At 49.7% G+C, this 17,571-nt stretch overlaps 1 protein-coding gene across 1 annotated transcript; it reads left to right on the forward strand.

Moving 5' to 3' along the window:
• Positions 1–12,035: 12,035 nt before the first annotated feature.
• Positions 12,036–16,348, forward strand: PDX1 (pancreatic and duodenal homeobox 1). Its single transcript, XM_005149773.2, has 2 exons — positions 12,036–12,572; positions 15,960–16,348. Exons 1-2 carry the CDS (start codon positions 12,176–12,178, stop codon positions 16,346–16,348), a joined length of 786 nt encoding a protein of 261 aa, XP_005149830.1. The 5' UTR covers positions 12,036–12,175.
• The last annotated feature ends 1,223 nt before the right edge of the window (positions 16,349–17,571 follow it).

Consider the following 17,571-nt stretch of genomic DNA (forward strand, 5'->3'; position numbering starts at 1 on the left):
AGGTTAATAATAAGCCAGTCTGTATTATGATTGTGTAGAGAAGACCTTAAGGCTTCAAATCCCTAAACTGAAATGATTGTCCCAGAGTTTCCAAGACAGATAAAGGAGTGCAAAGAATTAACAGGGTATGATTTGTTTTCTGCTTGCAATATTTATAATTGTCATTCATCTATTTTCAAGAATCTGCCCCAATTCATGACCAGTCCAGATCTATTCCCTTACCCCCTTCCCATCTCATGCCACCTAACCATACACCTGAGGTTCTGTACATGACTCTTAGAATAGACTCACAGAATGGCTTAAAGATTACCTACTTCCAACCCCTCTGCCATGGGCAGGGACACATTCCACTAGACCAGGTTGCTCAAAGCCCATCCAAGCCCCATGGAGAACAGGTGTTGCCCACCTCTGAGACTCTACCTCCTAGTGGGTGTTGGTCTGTCCTCTTTGGGACGCTGGCTTCACCAGGAGATCACTAAAACCTGATGTCCCTGTCCACTGTTTATGAAGTGGGTTAGAACAAGCTCAGCTGGAGAAGTGGAAGATGGAAATGTTGAGGAACATGCGGATATAGAAACAGCTGCATACATCAGGCTGAAGATCCCTCCTGTTGGGTATCCACTACCCACCAGCAGCCTAGAGAAGATGCCTAGAGAAGAGGAAATGAGGATAACCACCTGAGTATACCCCAGGACACTCCCTGGTGTGGGAACTGCCTTGGCTGCATTGAGATGCTACTTCACTAGGCTGTTTGTCCTGGGTAGACCTGCTGTTTGATAAGATAAATGCCATGTTAAATTGATTCTGTTGCTGAAAGCACCTGTGCAACAGGCAGGGCACCAGCTGCAGGCATAGATCAGACCCTTCTCAGGCAGGAAAGGATTTGGATCAGCAGTCCCATTTACCCAGAGGTATTTTAGCTCTAGTAACAAGTGATATTTGTGTCCCAGAACAGGCTCTGGGTCAGCCATTATTTTTGTATGAACAATACTTCCTTTTTCAGTCTTGTTCTTTATTGAGAGTTAATACAGGAAAATATGTCCATTCCTTCTTTGAGATTTTTATCTCCCTGCTGTCACTGAATGCTATACAGACTATTTGCCTACAACACCTCCAGGGTGACCTTACTGCCACCTTCAAACAGATTGCCACTTAGTCACACCTCCTGTCCCCACCAATGACAGCTTTTAGCCTGGGCAGCCCTAGGCCTGAACTGAGATTCCTGAACCACTCATCAGCTGCAGCCTTAGCCCATTGTTATTAACATTAGAAACTTCCTAAAAGAGTGTCTTTGAATTAATGCATCCAGGTACAGTCTTTGCTCTTGTGTACTCTCTGAACACTTTGCAACACATATCTATAATCACTGATTACAGTTGCATGCAACTTGCAAAACTTGTGTTTTTATATAGGGGGGAAAAAAAACCCTCAGTTGTTTGCAAAATTAAATTTGCCAGACTTTATAGCAAGCATCTTTTATTCGCCCATAAATGCAAGATTCACCTTGCGGTCCCAGCCATTGAAAGTTCTGTGGCAGCAGGGTGAATTTGAGCATGGAGATGTGCAACCAAGTAATTCCAAGCATCACCATTGATTCAGGCAACCAGGGACTAAGTTCCTAGAGCTCACTAACCCCAGCCATATTAGAAGTCCTATGAATATGTCTCTGGTAGTCCCTGTCAAACAGGAACCTATTCACTGGTGATTTAAAAAGTCTGCCTTCCTATCTGTGATGGTGGAGATGATTTCTCACTGATGCACTATTTCATCAGCCAACATACCAGTACGAGGGGCAGAAGCTGTGTGCTCCCGCCATGCACCAGGGAATCAGACTATGCTACACCTGGAGGAGAGCACGAGAGCTGTCTGCTTGCTGACTGTTGTGTGGGTGCAAGGAAACATCTGTAGATGAGAAGTAAAGGCTCAGACCACTCTTCCTCCCAAGGCCTTGGGTTGAAAATGCATCCCAGAGGCAACAAGCACAGGACCTGACCTGACCAATCACAGCAGGCTCCTCACCCAGGTTCTTTGTCTGTTTGGGAAAAACCCACCCACCCAACCAATAAACCCCCACCAACAAAAGTATCTCTTCAAGGAAGTTCATGGGCAAAGGCTGATGCATCAGCTTTCTCCAAGAACATCCTTCCAATGCAGAGTGAATTTGTGCCTGGTTTTTGTGCATGTCAGTGTTTCTCGTGTCCACACAGAGGAGCTGCAGAGAAGTTTATGGAAGGAGACCTTCTCCTTGCCTAGCCACACAGATACTGCAAGTGCCAGTTCTTGGGGTTTGGGGGAATGGTCCGTGGGAGGTACCCAGGTTTCTTGGTGACTTCAGACAACCTGTGAACTTCTATATTGTTTCCTGAGGCAAGAAATGGTTCTTTCTTCCCAGCCCTGTAGACAGAAATGTTCTTTGCTTTCCTCTTTAGCTGAGACACCCTAAAGGCTGCTTGTTGCTCATATCCACCCCATCCTGCCAGGGCCACATTGGTGAGCCTGTGCTTTGAGATGTGCGGTGGCTGCCTGGCTGTGGCAGAACACAGGCAAGGCCAAAGAAGAGGCACAGGGCATGTAATCCCTGTCTTTTGTCATCCCATAAGGCAACAACAATTCCTGAAGGAGTTCACTCCTGGCACAGTGGATACACCCAGTGCACTTTTGCTGTACACTGGGAACACACAGAGCAGTGCAGTTGACATGGGGCAGAGGTACCTGTGCCAGGTCCTGGTTCGAGAGGAGTGACTGAGGTTGGGAAGCCATGGTGCAAGTGAAAGCAGTTGGATGGCAAGAGGGAGAATGGGCACTTATGCTTTGCTGAATGCTAATTCGGACCACTCTTCCCCTTGGGATCACAGAGCATCTAAGTCTACCCCAATAAAAAAGGTATGAGGAGCTTGAGTGAAACCATAGGGTGTTTGCAGTGTGGCCTCACCTCCAGGAGAGATTGTTTCCTTCAACACCCCTTCAATTGCTCCCATTTGAATCCTGCAAGGGCACCAGAGCCCCCGAGGCTGCTAGCCCTGTGGCTCCAGAGGGGAAGGAAATCCTTGGAGCTGTTTCCACATCCACCCAAAGCTAACACTTCATCTTGGGAAAAATGTTAAATCCACCTAGGCTTTGAAAACACAGTGATATCAAATCTGAATTTAAAACAGTTTATGCACAGACCGTCATAACGTTTTAATGGGGAAAAAATACACAGTCTTTTCAAGCTTGAAGAGTCTAAGTAGTATGGCTTCATATAAATGGCTGATGCGTTATTTGTTTATTGGGCAATCTACTTTTTTATACTGTTTGACAGGCTATATAATTTTAGGTGAAAGCTTTTTAGCATGCTGCGCCTGCCACAAGAACTTCCTTTATATACAGGTTTCTGCTCCAATGTGTGTAGAAAAAAAAGACTACTAATTGCCTTCTTTTACCCACTCTTGCACTGTTACCCAGAACCTGGCTACTCCATAAATTAGACAACCATATTAATAGTACTGCTGCACAAATGAGTTGAGCACTAAAGCAGCTTATTTCATTTGATGTTCACAAGAGGATCATTTAGTTTAAGAGGCTGATTTTGGCAACCATAGCACTCATTTATTTACTTTGAGGCTTCCTAACCACAGTGGGGATGAGGGGGTGTGTTCTCTTCATAGGCTTGGGGCAGGTGGCTTCCTTGCCCTGAGCTGCTGTCTGCCTTGGTCTGCTCTCGGTCTTTGGACTGTACATTACTCCAAGAGTAGGTCACCTCCTAGACTGAGCTGATGTTGAGACCACATGGCCCTGATGACTGTGGGGCTTCTGAAAGCTTCTTTACTAAAACATTATGTTTTACTTACTTCAGCTGTTATGAACAAATCACTGTTACCAAAGTTTCTGCAACACCACATAGATTCCATTGAATGTTAAAAACTTGTAGGTGTAATATAGGAGAAGAATCCTAAAGCAAAAGATCTAATGGTCATGCCTGGCTAGAAACCCAGTGGCTAGATATTGCTCTGGTGAAGCCCACTGAGTGGCATTTTAAAGTTTAAAACCCAGTGGAGTCTCTCACCTCCGGCTCAAGTGTTAGTCTGTACCATGGCAGTGCAGACATCACCTGTGTCAAGTCAGGGAAGGACAGCCCATGGCTTTTACAAGTTCAAACAAACTAAGGGCAGGCAGACTGGAATTTCTTCTTCCTTCTGTCTTTCCATATTACTCCAGCTCCCCTCTTACAATTCCCTGCTGTGCTCACCATGCACCCTTGGGCTATCTACCCACTCGGTGAGCTCTAAGAGTCCAGGTGCTCTTCCAAGGACCAAATGCCCTGTGCATTCTTTACCAGCTGGGAGAGACTCTTCCCATTCGATTTTCACTCATCAAACAAGACCAATTAGTCCTCTAAATCACACCAAGTGTTTTCTGACTGCTGCTTTTCAAGACTCCTGTTATTTCTAGAGCTTGGACCAAACACTAAGTTAATGATTACTGGGTGGAGTTTCACTGGTTATTTTGAGAAGACGGCCTTTTCCAGCCTTCTGGACACCTGAGGGAGAACATTTAATCAATGACTTTGTCCTTGTCAGCTGATGCATTAAATCAGGCACATAAAATCATTTCAAGTTCTGACAATGTGTTTTCCAGTGTACAGGTAAGGAGCAATAAAAACTCAGGCATCATTAAGAGAATTAAAATCTAGTCAAGCTTTCACTTAAATGTGTGAATTTATATCCATGAAGTGTGTACCATCATTGCACCATAAAGATCTTGGGTTTTTTTCTGATTCAAATCACAGCTTTTCAAACTTAGTTAATTTGCAAATGTTATACATATATAAATATATAAACAGAAATAGTATACAAAGACAAGGAAATAAATATATAAATAAAGGACTGGGAAATACTAGAATTCAAATGATGATGTATAAAGAGAAAGTGAAAGAGAAAGCAAGTGAAAGGGAAAGTGGGAGAAGGCAAGGAGCAAGAAAGGTGAGCAGAGGGATATTGCAGCTAAGTGGAAATATTCAAGGCTACATGTATCCTTAGCATGACTAAATTGCACTTGAAACATTACAAATACAAAAACAAGCTAATAGATGTTACACTGCACAATAAATGTTCAGATTATTTTGCATACACAAGAAAAACTTAATTGCAGCTGAGCAAATTAGCATTCCATATTATTTAGTTGTTTCTGCTTACCCATGTGTTTGTGAATTATTTGTGAGAAAATTCTGGTTTTTCTTCATTTTTTTAAAACATGAGAAGGTCTCAAAAGTTTTTAAAGGGTAGATTTTAAATTAATATTTATTTATTTATTTAAATAATTACAATTCAATCTGTGTTAATAACTGATTGGACATATCAAATACAGACCCTTATCTCTCCCCTTGATGCACGAGCACATGGAAGGAAATATGAGCAAGGACATTGACTAAATAGCTTCAATTGATGCCACTGTCTACTACACTGTGAGATAGTATTTTGTCTCCTGCTCTCCTCCCATTCCTTCCCAGGACTCTTATTTACAATATGCTATAGACAGAGCCTAGTTAATACAACTCTGCATTTGTTCTACTTTCACTCTTCAGGTCCTTGAGTCCAAGATTTGTTAACTGCAGACTTTATTACTTCTATGCTCAGAGGACAGGGGGGTGTGTTTCCTCAAGGGCCCATTCCTAGCACTTCCTTCTGTGGACTCTGGGAGGTTCACGGCTCCTCCAGAATTGATGTGCTGTCAGTTTACATAGGGAAGAAATCTGGTGCCTTAGTTTTCAAATAGATTTCAATAATTGCTGAACTATGTAAATACCTTCTGAAATCCACATTACATCAGGTGGGATTAAGTTAAAAAGTCTCTACTAAGTCTTAGTGCCCAGCTGAAGTGCTACTGAACCCACCAGTTCAGAAAAAGCCTGCATGGACTGTGCTGGAGCAGGCCAAAGCACTTCCAGAGCCCAGGTCTTGTGGCATTAGTTTTTCACAACCAGACTCCCCAAAAGCATCCTCTTTTCCTGAGAGTCCCTCAAGCGTTTGCAGACCAGTCACCCAGGATAGAAAAGCCCTTTCTGGGGAGTTCAAGCCAGGAAATTCATCAAGGTTACATTGTCTGCTGGAGCACCCAGCAGCACAGCCTACTTCCTGCTTCCCACCTGGGCAGAGGGTTGGTGAGAACACACCTTCCTTCTCTCCTGGCTTCCTATACCCATATTTCTCCCTAGGGGCAGAGACAGGGGACGGGAAAAAGGTCAGGTGTATTCCTGGGACTCACCCAGAGCTGAGCTGGGCACACACACAAACCTAGACCTTCAAATGCTCTCCTCTGAAGGGTGAGCATCTTACGTGTCCTCCGTATAAATCACCGTCCTTCTTCAAACTGCCCAAGGCTGGAGGACAGAGTGTTAGGATCATCTCCCACCTTTTCAGCTGCTGGGCTTGATACTGTGTTTGCAACACAGTGAGCTCTCACTGAGTCCTGAGGTGCAGGGCAGGGTAGAAAGAAGTTGTAAAGCACTTAGCTGCTAAATTTTAAGATATATCTGTGGAGCCTGTATAACGTGCAGCAGTTCACAGTTTGGCTAAATGCAGGCAGCTTTGTACAGAGATTGGTCTGGAGGGACATTACTGTGGGACAAGATCCCAGCGGGACTTCTAACATGCTTAAATCCAGAAAAGACACACAGCAGAAAAGGAAACAGAGCAGGAAAAATCTGTAGAGGGTTGCTGCCTCCAGCTGTCAGCTACTCCTGTCTTCTACCCCAGTTTGGGATTGCCATGCATCTGTTGCTCTTGTTTTTCAGAGACTTGCAGAGGCAGTGGCTATATGCCCACCACCACACCCCCCCGCCCATGTAGCCAGCTCCAGTATGTCACCACTTACCAACTTCACTTTCATACCACTCCAAACAATTGTAAGGAAAGTTTCCCCACACCTTGGGTGAGAGGGAGATACAGAATGGAAAATTTCAGCCCAAATGGCTCAAGTCTGGCAAAGTTACACTGGACAAACAGGAGGGGAGGGCTATGGTGAGAACTGCCAGGTGCCACCTGCACAGCCAGAACCGCTGGCTGAGCCCAAAACACATCCTGCTGTAAAGAGCCCGGGATCTAGGTGAGAAATCAGGCAGGAAAGGGAATTCTTTCTGGCTTATATCTCTGGCCTGAGTTCCTCTCTCTACAATGATCTGGATTTTTGTTGTTGTTGGGTTTTGGGCTTTTTCCCTCCTACTCCCATCTGGTATAATGAGCATGAAAATAGCAAGTTGTGTGGGCAGACAACACATGAAATTGCTATGTTTTCAATGGAAATGTTTTATGGTATTTTAAAGCAATTCCTCACTTCTTCTTCCAAGGTAATGAAATCATGGTTCCCTGGTAAGAGTATGGGGGGCAATGAGAAGAAAATTAAAAAGCGTAAAAAATAAAGTGTAAAAAGATACTACTCATATAAGATCCTCTCCTACTCTCAGCCTTTCCCAAGACAATTTTCCTATATATTTTCTGGACAAGACCTTATTCAAAATGGCTTACATAAACATGTCTTCCTGCAGTTCAAGATGTGGCCCACACCTTTGGTGTGAAGAAGCTGATGCGTGATGGGAAGAGCAAACTGAAGTTGCCATGTGTGAAAGCAGAATTGCTCAGAGACCGAGAAAGGCTCTTGCCAAAAAAACAAAGCTGATGAACCAGTGTTACTTTAAGGCAGGTGGAATAGTTCATGCTCTCGTTTTTATCGTTAGTGCTAAGAGGGAAAGACAGCTTTGTTTTCACATGGTTATTGATTATTAACTAGCTTTGTGAAAGGTTACCTTTCTGCTAGATACAGACGGAGGGGGGTGGTGGCGTGGTGTTAAAAATCAATCCCTGAGAAAGCTGTTTCCCAGTCAACTTCTCCCACTGCCAGCCCTTGCCACAGATACAGTTTCCCCGTGTTGGTTTCATCATGGCTGGGATTGAAAAAGAGATTATTTTGATTACATTAAACTCACTTTCAGTACTTCTTTTCTGTCTAAATGTAGATTGCAGAAAAGTGGTTGAGCACTGAGAAGTCATCAAATATTATGCAGATATAAAAAATCAAGCCAGATTACTATAAGGAAGTGTGATTGAACTATACTCATTATTTTACACTCTAGTTAGATTGTCAGGGAGGTGGGAGGAACGATGAAACAGCCATCGGTCATAACAAGAAATTAAACTAGTTTAATAGTGTTTCACAAATTATTTGCATCAAAAGGCAAACAAAATGGTCCTGCCACCCTTCCTAGTGAAACAAACAGTGCTGTGTCCAGGTGGTTTTACATTTCACTGACCTCAGCAGCCTGCAGTGATGTCTGTTAGACACTGCTGGAGACAAAGTGGACAAGACTTTCAAAACACAGTAATTCACATTAAGCTCCTGAATTAATCGTTTAAAGGTAACATCATTGAAAAAGCCATTAAATTTCAAGAGGCATGTTGTATATGCTGGTATACATTTAAAAACCACATAGATATGACGTTAGGTATGTGGCTTGGTTTTCCAAATGCCTGAGCTCCCAGAATCATGTTGTATTGTAAAGTTTTAGGCATTATATAATACAGAACAAGAGTTAATCATGCGAACACCAAGCTACAGGAATATAATCAGATCTTAACAAGTCCTTGAAATATACTTGAATCTAACACAGTAATTGAAGTATTGCAGTGTGGTTATTGTGTGATCTTACTGTAGGACAGCAACAGCTGCGTGTCTGGAACCTTTGTTACTGGTGCTTGAATATCTGAATTCTTGTGCTTATGTTGAGGGTAGTTACAACCAGTCTGTTCTACTTAACATTGTTGCTATCACCGTCATCCTTCAATTACTGATACAGACCCATGGATTCGTTTTTGTTTAATGTCTTGGGGTAACAAACTTGCTATAAAGCTTTACCTTCTAAGTAGATTTTCATAGCATCTTTAATTAGAGCATTGAGTAGCCAAAAAAGTCACCTCAAGGGGTAAAGTGCCATTAGAGGAAATCAGACAACACAGAACTGGAAGTGTGAGATTTCCAGCTCCGTGGATAAAGATGGGTGATCCAAACATGGTAGCCATAAATATCCCCATGATCTCTGAGGACTTCTACAGTCCATAAAAACTTCCTACCACACATAAAGCACAGGACCTCCAGCTGAACTGCAACATACATCCAGCCAGATTTAAGGGTAGGGAGAAACTTCCCAACCCATTGTTAATTTGTTCTGGTGCACAACATGTGCTTTGTTTTTCTGGTTTCAATGGTTAAATCTCTGTGTACATGTATCAGTGTGAAGAAGCACATTTAATCGACCATCTTTTCTTTGCATGGTTACCTATAGACTGAGGATGGCCAAGTTTCTTGTCATCCTGAGGCTGTCAAAACCAGAGACCTGAGGAGTTAGGACAGGGGAATTCCTCAGCTGTGAGATTATAATATGTGTGCAGCAGTTTCTGGGCTCACTATTCAAAGTGTTAAGTGCCACTGGCCTCACAGCGTCCACATGTGAGCTAAAGAGGCAAGGCTGCATCTTTTGATTTCTTACATTGTGCCTACCCATCTCAAAGCTCTTTTAGTTGGAGAACCAGGACTGATTAAATGCAGGCAGGTGCAAGGGCAGCAAAGGGCAGCAATGCCTCACACAGCAGCAGAGAATCTGGGGAACCATTTGCCAGAAGGTGGTGGGAGGCAAAAATTTACATAAGGTTTCAGGGGAGACTTAAGGTGTGGAAGGATTAACAGGAGTGTAACGTTCTCACGCGTCAGGAAATACCTGGAGCAGAAAATTCTGGGAGATTGGAAGAAGATCTCGTTGGGGTGTCTTATGTGCACCGCTGCTGCAACTGCCAAAGGTGGTGTGTATGGGCATCATTTAAGGAGAGAGTATGGGGTCACTGGACCTTTGCACGGAGTCAAGACAGCAGTGTCTGCAGAGCCCCATCCTTCCCATCGCTCCCACCTGCCTCTTCCATCATCCATTTCCCACATCAAGCAGTGGTAGGACCCACTCACAGCTCAGAGGCTTCTTCTGGGAAACCCCAGCGGTGGAGGGGCTTTGCAGCCAGACCTCGGTGACTGCACCCCAGGAGGAGACACAGCCCGTGGCCCCGGCTGCTGGACATTACCACGCTGGGGACCGGCTGGGGTCCCCAATGCCGGGATACCCATCGGAGACCTTTTCCTGCACTGCAGCTCGCCTCTTTGTTGTTAGCACGGTAAAGCTTGCCCTTATCGCGGGCTCACGCAGGCAGAATGAAAGAGAATTAGCTCTAAATTATACGAAATTCATTTGCTTTGGAGGGGCTAATGTTTGCTCTATTTAGAGACGTTCGTTATAGAGAGAGGACTGCATTAAGACACCGGGTAATGGTCCTCCCTGGAGATGAATCAATTTGCTCTGGGTTTTATGGCCTTGCGCTTGTTTGTCCGTGCCGGTTCCCCGTGGAAAAATCAGGGCTGTAAATGCTTCGAGGGGCAGATCTCTGGAGAAAGGGTGCTGAGCTAGGGTCGGTGCCCGAGGAGTCTCCTCATCGAAGGACACCCATGCCAGCTCAGAAACCCCGGGCAGGCATCACAGGCATGCATAGAGGTGCTGAGCGAGGGGAGCACGGCTAAAGAAGCTCGCCTGGCTCAGCCCACCCTCCCGGGACACCCACGGGCTACGAGCCCCGGGCAGGGCGTGTACCCGCCCAGCTTGCCAGGGGACAGAGAGGGAGGGCGCCGGGCCGGGGGAGCCCCAGCAGCAGCGATGTCTATCGGTAATTCCCGCTAATAAAATACTTTTTCACTATCCGCACTATAATTGGTTTACAGCCTTTTTTGTTTATTTATCCATAAGAGCGGCTGTTAAATGGCTTGAGAAAGCAATCGCTTAATGGCTCAATGTTGAATCAAAGACTCAGTGTGCTTTCTAAGAGATGGGGGACCTGCGTGGGTCGGGAGCGTAAACTCATTTGAAGTGTAATGGACTGAGCGAGTTTATGATCCCACGGAACCTGACGCAAAAGCGAGCTACCGAGAGGCTCCTGCCCCGCCCGATCAGAGGATTCATCGCCACTGGCCACGTCGCGCAGAGCCCGGCCGAGTTTAAGCTGGCCAAGCCGAACTGAACCGAACCGAGCCGCAGGCATACGGGCCCGCCGCGCTGCTCCCCGCGCCCGCCACACATTTATCAGCGAGTGTGACCCACGACGGCGGCTGCCGGAGCCCCGATGCCGGGGAAGGAGCCGGTAGAAGAGGCAGTGAGAGGGGGCGGACCGGGCGTATAGGAAGCGTGCCTGCCTCCAAGCCAGCGAGAACAGCGGCAGGGCCGAGCAGGGAGGCAGGGAAATGATCTTTGTCCCTTTCGGTAGCTCTCCGCCTCCTCATAGCCTCGTCACCAAGTCAACCGGCACCAGCTCGGGGCAGATTATCTCCGAGGGTCAACACATTGCAGCCCAAACCGCGGGGAAGGCTCCCAAATTTACCCCTTGGACAAACAATCCGCTGCCTATCGCTCTCTCTGGTGATAGCATTGTGGTCCCCACCGGCAGCATCCCCCAGGCCAGGGTGGGAGGAGGCAGAAAGCCGATTGTTACCCGCTCACGGGCCTCCGGCACACAGGTCCCCCAGAGGGAGTGGGCGCACCCTGCCCGCACCCTGCCCGTCTCCGGACATCTCCATCCCTGCATGGGATGCTCCCGCAACCAAAAGTGCCCTGATGCCAAACCCCTTCAGGAGTCTTTTCTTCCAGAGGGTTTCCCTCCCCAGGAGGTGACCGGATGAGGGAAGGGTGGCTGGGAGATGAGCAGCCCCTGGCCAAGCGGGCCGTGGGAGCAAAAGGTGGGTTTCGGGGCTATCCCTCCCGGTGAGCCCTGCACGTCGGGGCAATCCTCGCAAGACCCTGGCGGTGGGGCTTCTCACCCCAAAGGAGGGAGCGGCACCCCTTGGCCCGGTCAGGGGGTCCTGGGGCCTTCCTGGCCACAGGGAAGGGGGTTGCGGGGCCAGGGCCACCCCGGGGGCCTCTTATGGGTCGCGCCCCGCCCCGGAGGGCCGCGGGAGGGCTCACGTGGGGAGCGGCACCTATGGGGAGGCGGCGGGAGCCGGGCGGGCGGCGGGGCCCATCGGGACGGCTAGCTGTCAAAGAGGCATCCCGGGAGCCGGGAGAGGGAGCAGCTCTATGTGTCTCTAAGCTGCGAGACCCCCCGCCCCGGCCCCGCTCGCCATGAACACCGAGGAGCAGTATTACGCCTCGGCGCAGCTCTATAAGGAGTCGTGCGCATTTCAGAGAGCCCCGGCACAGGATTACAGCCCCGGTCCCCCCGCCTGCCTGTACATGGGCAGGCAGCAGCAGACTCCTTACCCCAGCGCCTTAGGGGCTCTCGAGCAAGGCAGCCCGCCAGACATCTCACCTTACGAGGTGCCCCCCATCACAGAAGATGCCGGGGTCTCCCACCTTCACCACCATCACCACCACCACCATCATCTGCCTCCTCTCCACCAGGACGCGCTGCCTTTCGCAGACGGCGCGGACACGGGGGCGATAGAGGAGCCCCGAGTGCAGGTGCCTTTCGCCTGGATGAAGTCCACCAAATCTCACGCCTGGAAGGGACAGTGGACCGGTAAGTCCCGCCGTATCCCTCTGCCCCTGTCCCGCCGCTCCTTCCCATCTCCTCGGTCAGGAGCCCCCTCCCCTGCATCGGTCCTGATACCGCCGCTCGGGTGTAGCTTGAAGAGGTACTGGAGGGTAACTTCCTTGGGATGCTACTGCCCCCCTGCCAGCCCTTCAAGACCCACTGCTGTGGGGCTGCTGCCGTCGGGTTGAACGCCGGTGTTGGAGCCGGCCCCCGGGCCGCTCCCTGCGCTGCCCAAGCCGTCAGCAATTATTAACAGCTTATTTTTCACCAATTAACTAATTGTCCCCAAGTCGTGGAGACGTGCAAACGGTTCCCTGGCGCTGCTGCCTCGCCGAGCAGGGTGAGTCCTCAGGTCAGCCTCTCCGCGGGAGCTGTGGGCTCCTCGCTGGGGCCGAGGATGGGGCGCGGAGACACCGGCGAGCTGGAGCCGACGGGAAGCGGCGAGCAGGACGGCAAAGGGCACGGAGCAGCCCCAAAAATGCGGGGCAGCCACCTTGCCTCTCACCGCTTCCTCTCTGCTCTCCCCGGCGGCAGAGCCCATTTTCCTCCCAGACTCCCTATCCCATCTTCTCCCACTTGCCGGTGGGTTTTAGTCGTAATTGCACCTTTCCAAGTGAAAACAGAGGGCAGGGGAAACAATGCACAAACGAAACAGAGTTGCCAGCGAGGGGAAGAAACTCTATCTAGACAGAAAGTTCCGCTGCCCAACAATATTCTTGTCTCTCCCTGCACAATGTTATCGTGTCCTGCGCCTTTGTCACGCCTATACGGCAAATATTATATCAATGGCTTTGTTCAAATAGACAGTTGAAAAAAGGACCTGAGTATTAAAATCACCATGAAATAGTTTGGGAATTACATGGTTCAGATCGAGGGGAGAGGGGACAGGGAGGGGGACAGGTGGCGGTCCCCTATCCCCACGGAGGTGCAACCGCCGGGAAGGGAAGGGAAGAGGAATGCTGCCCCACGCTCGACTGGGCAGCAGGGATTGTGCCTGTGGAGAGAAAAATCAGATCGTTTTCCTCGAATTGAATGAATTTCTGGAATAATATACATATGTTAAAAATATATATATATTAAAAAAGGTCGGATGGGAGAAGGCGCCAGACACCCGACACTTTTTGCTTTGTGTCCTTACCAGATGACCAAAAAATCAGCAAAACGAAACTTTTTCGCGCAACACCCGAAAACTCTGCAGTGTTCTTTCCAGCTCTGCCGGGAGGTCCAGGCAGAGGCAGTCCCACAGCTCTGCGTGGTGCACGCCGGCGGTGTGAGGCCACCCGGGGCCGGTCCCGGGAGGTTCTGCAATGTAGAAATCACAGATTCTATATACTGTAAGCTCTATAGCCCAAGGATTTCAGGTTTTATGGACACCCTTGGGATGTAGGCGCCCATGGATTCTGCGGGGCTTTGCGTTGTTACTGCCGGGGAAAGGTGCCCAGCAAGGACGTGGCAAACCCGGCCCGGTGCCACCCGCCGGCCCCGGAATCTGCCGGCCCGAGAGCTGCCGGCTGCTCCCCTAAGGCTCACCCGGTCCCACAGGCAGGATGCGGCGGGAGCACGGCCCAGTGAGCGGCGGGAATGGATCTGCCACGGCCTTTCGATGGGCAGATCCTGGTGTTCCGCCTTCCTGGTAGCACTGGTTCACCTTGCCATAACAGAGCTATATTTTTCAGATCCATGCACAAACACAGTGTTATATGTACAAACATTTAATGCCTATATATTTATTTTATATATGTAATATATATTTTAATATATTTACTGAAAAATTTATATACAGAGGCTTATGTTTATAAACATTTTTCTGTATATAAACATTTCTATGTCTAATTTAGATTAAACATTAGGAAGAAATTCTTCACTATGAAGGTGGTGAGGCGCTTGCACAGGTTGACCAGAGAAGCTGTGGCTACCCCATCCCTGGAAGTGTTCAAGGCCAGGCTGGATGGAGCTTTGAGAAACCTGATTTAGTGGAAGTTGTTGCTGCCCGTGGCAGGGGGTTAGACTAGTTCTTTAAAGTCCCTTCCAACCCAAACCAGTCTATGATTCTATATACATGCATTTTAATATATGTAATATATATGCACACATATAAGTTTATATACAGAGGTTTATATTTCTGTTTATAAACATTATGTACATATAAATCCACGGGAATAGAAAGACGGGAGGCTAAGAGCCATGTAGCTGTCTTGAAATGGCTGTTTCGATCTGGCTCTTTCAACGACTGTTCCCTACAGACGTTATCGCCACCGAATGTCTTCCCAGGTGGGCTTCAGGCCCTGGCCATAGTGGCCGGGAGTTTCAGCGCCATCCCGGACCTACGCGTGTCCCGGGCCGCTCTGGGAACGGCCATTCCGCTGCTGCCGCTGTTTACAGGAAGGACAGATCCAAGGTTTCACCAACCTGACAAAACGGAGGGGCTGCTGTCCTGCCGTCGGTCCCAGTCCCTTCCCTGCAGCCGTGTCGGCGCCCTCCCCGTTGCATCTCACGGGGGTCTCGGCGGCCGGAAAAAGGCCGAAGCCTCCGCGGGCTCAGGGCTGCTCGGTGGCGATATCCTGGGAGAAATCCCCAAACTCTTGTTCTGTGAGATTTCCACCATTTTTTGAGGCTTGTGCCTACGGGTACCAGCGGCGAAGCCCGTCGGGGAGAAACTGCCTGCTCTCCCTGCCCGGCTGCGGCATTGCCACGGGACCGCCAACGGCCGGCTGGCTTCTCTTCCGGGTCCCGTACTGCAGGGCTGAGATTTGGCAGTATTTTCTATTATTATTGTTATTGTTACTGTTACTATTACTATTATTACCATTGTTACTATTATTATTAATATTATTAATTTGTCTGCTTGTGTGTGTGTACAAACGAAAGTAATTTTCTGTATTATATTAGCTTTGTTTTTGTGGTTGGTTTTGTTCGGTGGTTGAAGTTTTATTTGGGGGAGCGGATCCGTTTTGCTGTTGGGGGATTATGTTCATTTTAATTTTAATTTCTTTTTAATTTTCCCCCTTTCTTTTCACCTTTTTTTTTTTGGCAATTGCCAGGCCCTGGAGCTCTTTGGAGCTTTCAGCGACATACGACTCGCGGCGCTTGAGCGTCAATCCCAGTTTGAGCGACGGCTCTTCCCTGAAAACTTCCACCAAATTACTACTAACCTCCCCCTAAATTATTATATAAGAAAAAAGCAGCAGTCGCAACTGCAGCCACCAGCACCCCCCTTACTGTGCCCGGCCGGGAGCCTCCCCGAGGACACCTCTCACCCCACCCGCTTTCCCCCGCGTGTTCTCCGTGCCGCGCAGGGATGCAGGGTCGCGGCCCTTCAGCCCGATGGGAGACCGGGAGGGCCAGGACTGACTGTCCTTTCTTTCTCTCCAGGGGGGTCCTACGTGGTGGAGCCGGAGGAGAGCAAGCGGACGAGGACGGCGTACACCCGGGCTCAGCTTCTGGAGTTGGAGAAGGAGTTTCTCTTCAACAAGTACATCTCCAGGCCGCGGCGGGTGGAGCTAGCTGTCATGTTGAACTTGACCGAGAGGCACATCAAGATCTGGTTTCAGAACCGGCGGATGAAGTGGAAGAAGGAAGAGGACAAAAAGAGAGGGGCGGGCCACAGCAATGACCCCGAGCAAGACTGCGTGGTGTCCCCCGGGGAGCTCCAGGGCAAGGAGGATCTCCAGCCGTGCCCCGCCGGGAACCTGCCCTCGGGGGCCTCCAGAGACCCGCTTGTCCCCAGCCTCGCCCCCAGAAAGCAGCCGGATTCCCGGTGAGCCATGGGGAGCCCCACGCCCCTGGCCGAGGAAGAGGAGACAGGGGAGAGAGCCGGGAAGCTGGCACCGGCTTTCCGCCGCCGTGCCGTGCCGTGGCCGACCCTCGCCCGCCTTCCCTGGGGAAAATCCACGCCCCTACTCCGAAACTCCCTTCCTGAGAAAATTAAACGAAAGTGTTCGGCTGTAGCGAGGAGAAGCTCGTTGCGGGCCGTGGGGCCGGAGGAGGCCGCAGTCAGCCCCCGGGATGGCGGAGAGCTGAGCCCCACTTTCCCGGGGCACCCCGCGTCTCAGCGGGCCCGACGGGGCAGCTTTCCCCGGGGAAGGCGGGTCTCGGGCGGGCACCGGCGTTGTGCGCAACTCTGGGTGCACGGAGCTGTCTGGAAACCGGAGGAGAAGAGACCTCACGCCGCCTTACAGCGGGCGGCTGCTCGGACAGGGCGCGGGACCTGCCGTGCCGGGGGCTGCACAAGAGCGGCCCCAGAGCCGGGCATCCTGAGCCTTAGGGGTCAGAGGCCCCAGGGGCACCGGCTCTACCGAGGACCCTGTCAGGACTGTTACTCACTTCTGTAGGAACTGGAACCTGGTTTGTTTCGTTTTCTTTTGCATTTGGAAAAAAAAAATAGAAAAGGAAAATTAAAAAAAAAAAGCCCTGGTGTCCTGCCGGCAGGACTTGTCTTCCCCTATGACCGGCTCACCAAGATCGGCACAGGTGGCCAGACCCCCTTCCAGGCTCCGCCACAACCTGACACTGCGTTATGTCCCGCGTGTCTCCAGAGAGATGGGTGTCAGCCCCGAGATGGGCCAGAAAACCCGCGGGTGCTCTCCGGGCAGCAAATAGGCTCAAATCGGACTGCAAACCGAGAGCGGGACGTGTCAAGGGGGTTAAAACCGGTACCAGGAACATTTTCCTTCCTCTCCTCCACCCCTCCCACAAGTTCGGACTCTTCTTCGGAGAGAGGAAACCTCTCTGCAGAACAGGCTTCTTCCCCGGTGCGCCTCTTTGCATGGCTTTTCTCTTCAGTCTTGGTTTTACATCCCCGCGGAGGCTGTGGCCGGCTGCCTCCAAGGCTATGGTGCCTTTTTCCTGGTGTTCTTTTCCGGCCCTGCTCGGCGTGCGGGAGAGCCTGTATGCTGCGGGCTGGAGGGGGCTTCCCTGCAGAGAACCGGGCACTGACGACTCAGCCGCCGGGCACCAGCCAGCCTTCTCTTCAGCCACTGCTCGC

Source organism: Melopsittacus undulatus, chromosome 2 (genome assembly GCF_012275295.1).
Source record: "Melopsittacus undulatus isolate bMelUnd1 chromosome 2, bMelUnd1.mat.Z, whole genome shotgun sequence".
Lineage (NCBI taxonomy): Eukaryota > Metazoa > Chordata > Aves > Psittaciformes > Psittaculidae > Melopsittacus > Melopsittacus undulatus.

Bases quoted from the DNA above. Each gene is read 5' to 3' on its own strand.
- PDX1 (XM_005149773.2), top strand. From the start codon at position 12,176: ATGAACACCGAGGAGCAGTATTACGCCTCGGCGCAGCTCTATAAGGAG. The intron at 12,573-15,959 runs GTAAGTCCCGCC...CTTTCTCTCCAG, and splicing joins CTGGAAGGGACAGTGGACCG to GGGGGTCCTACGTGGTGGAG.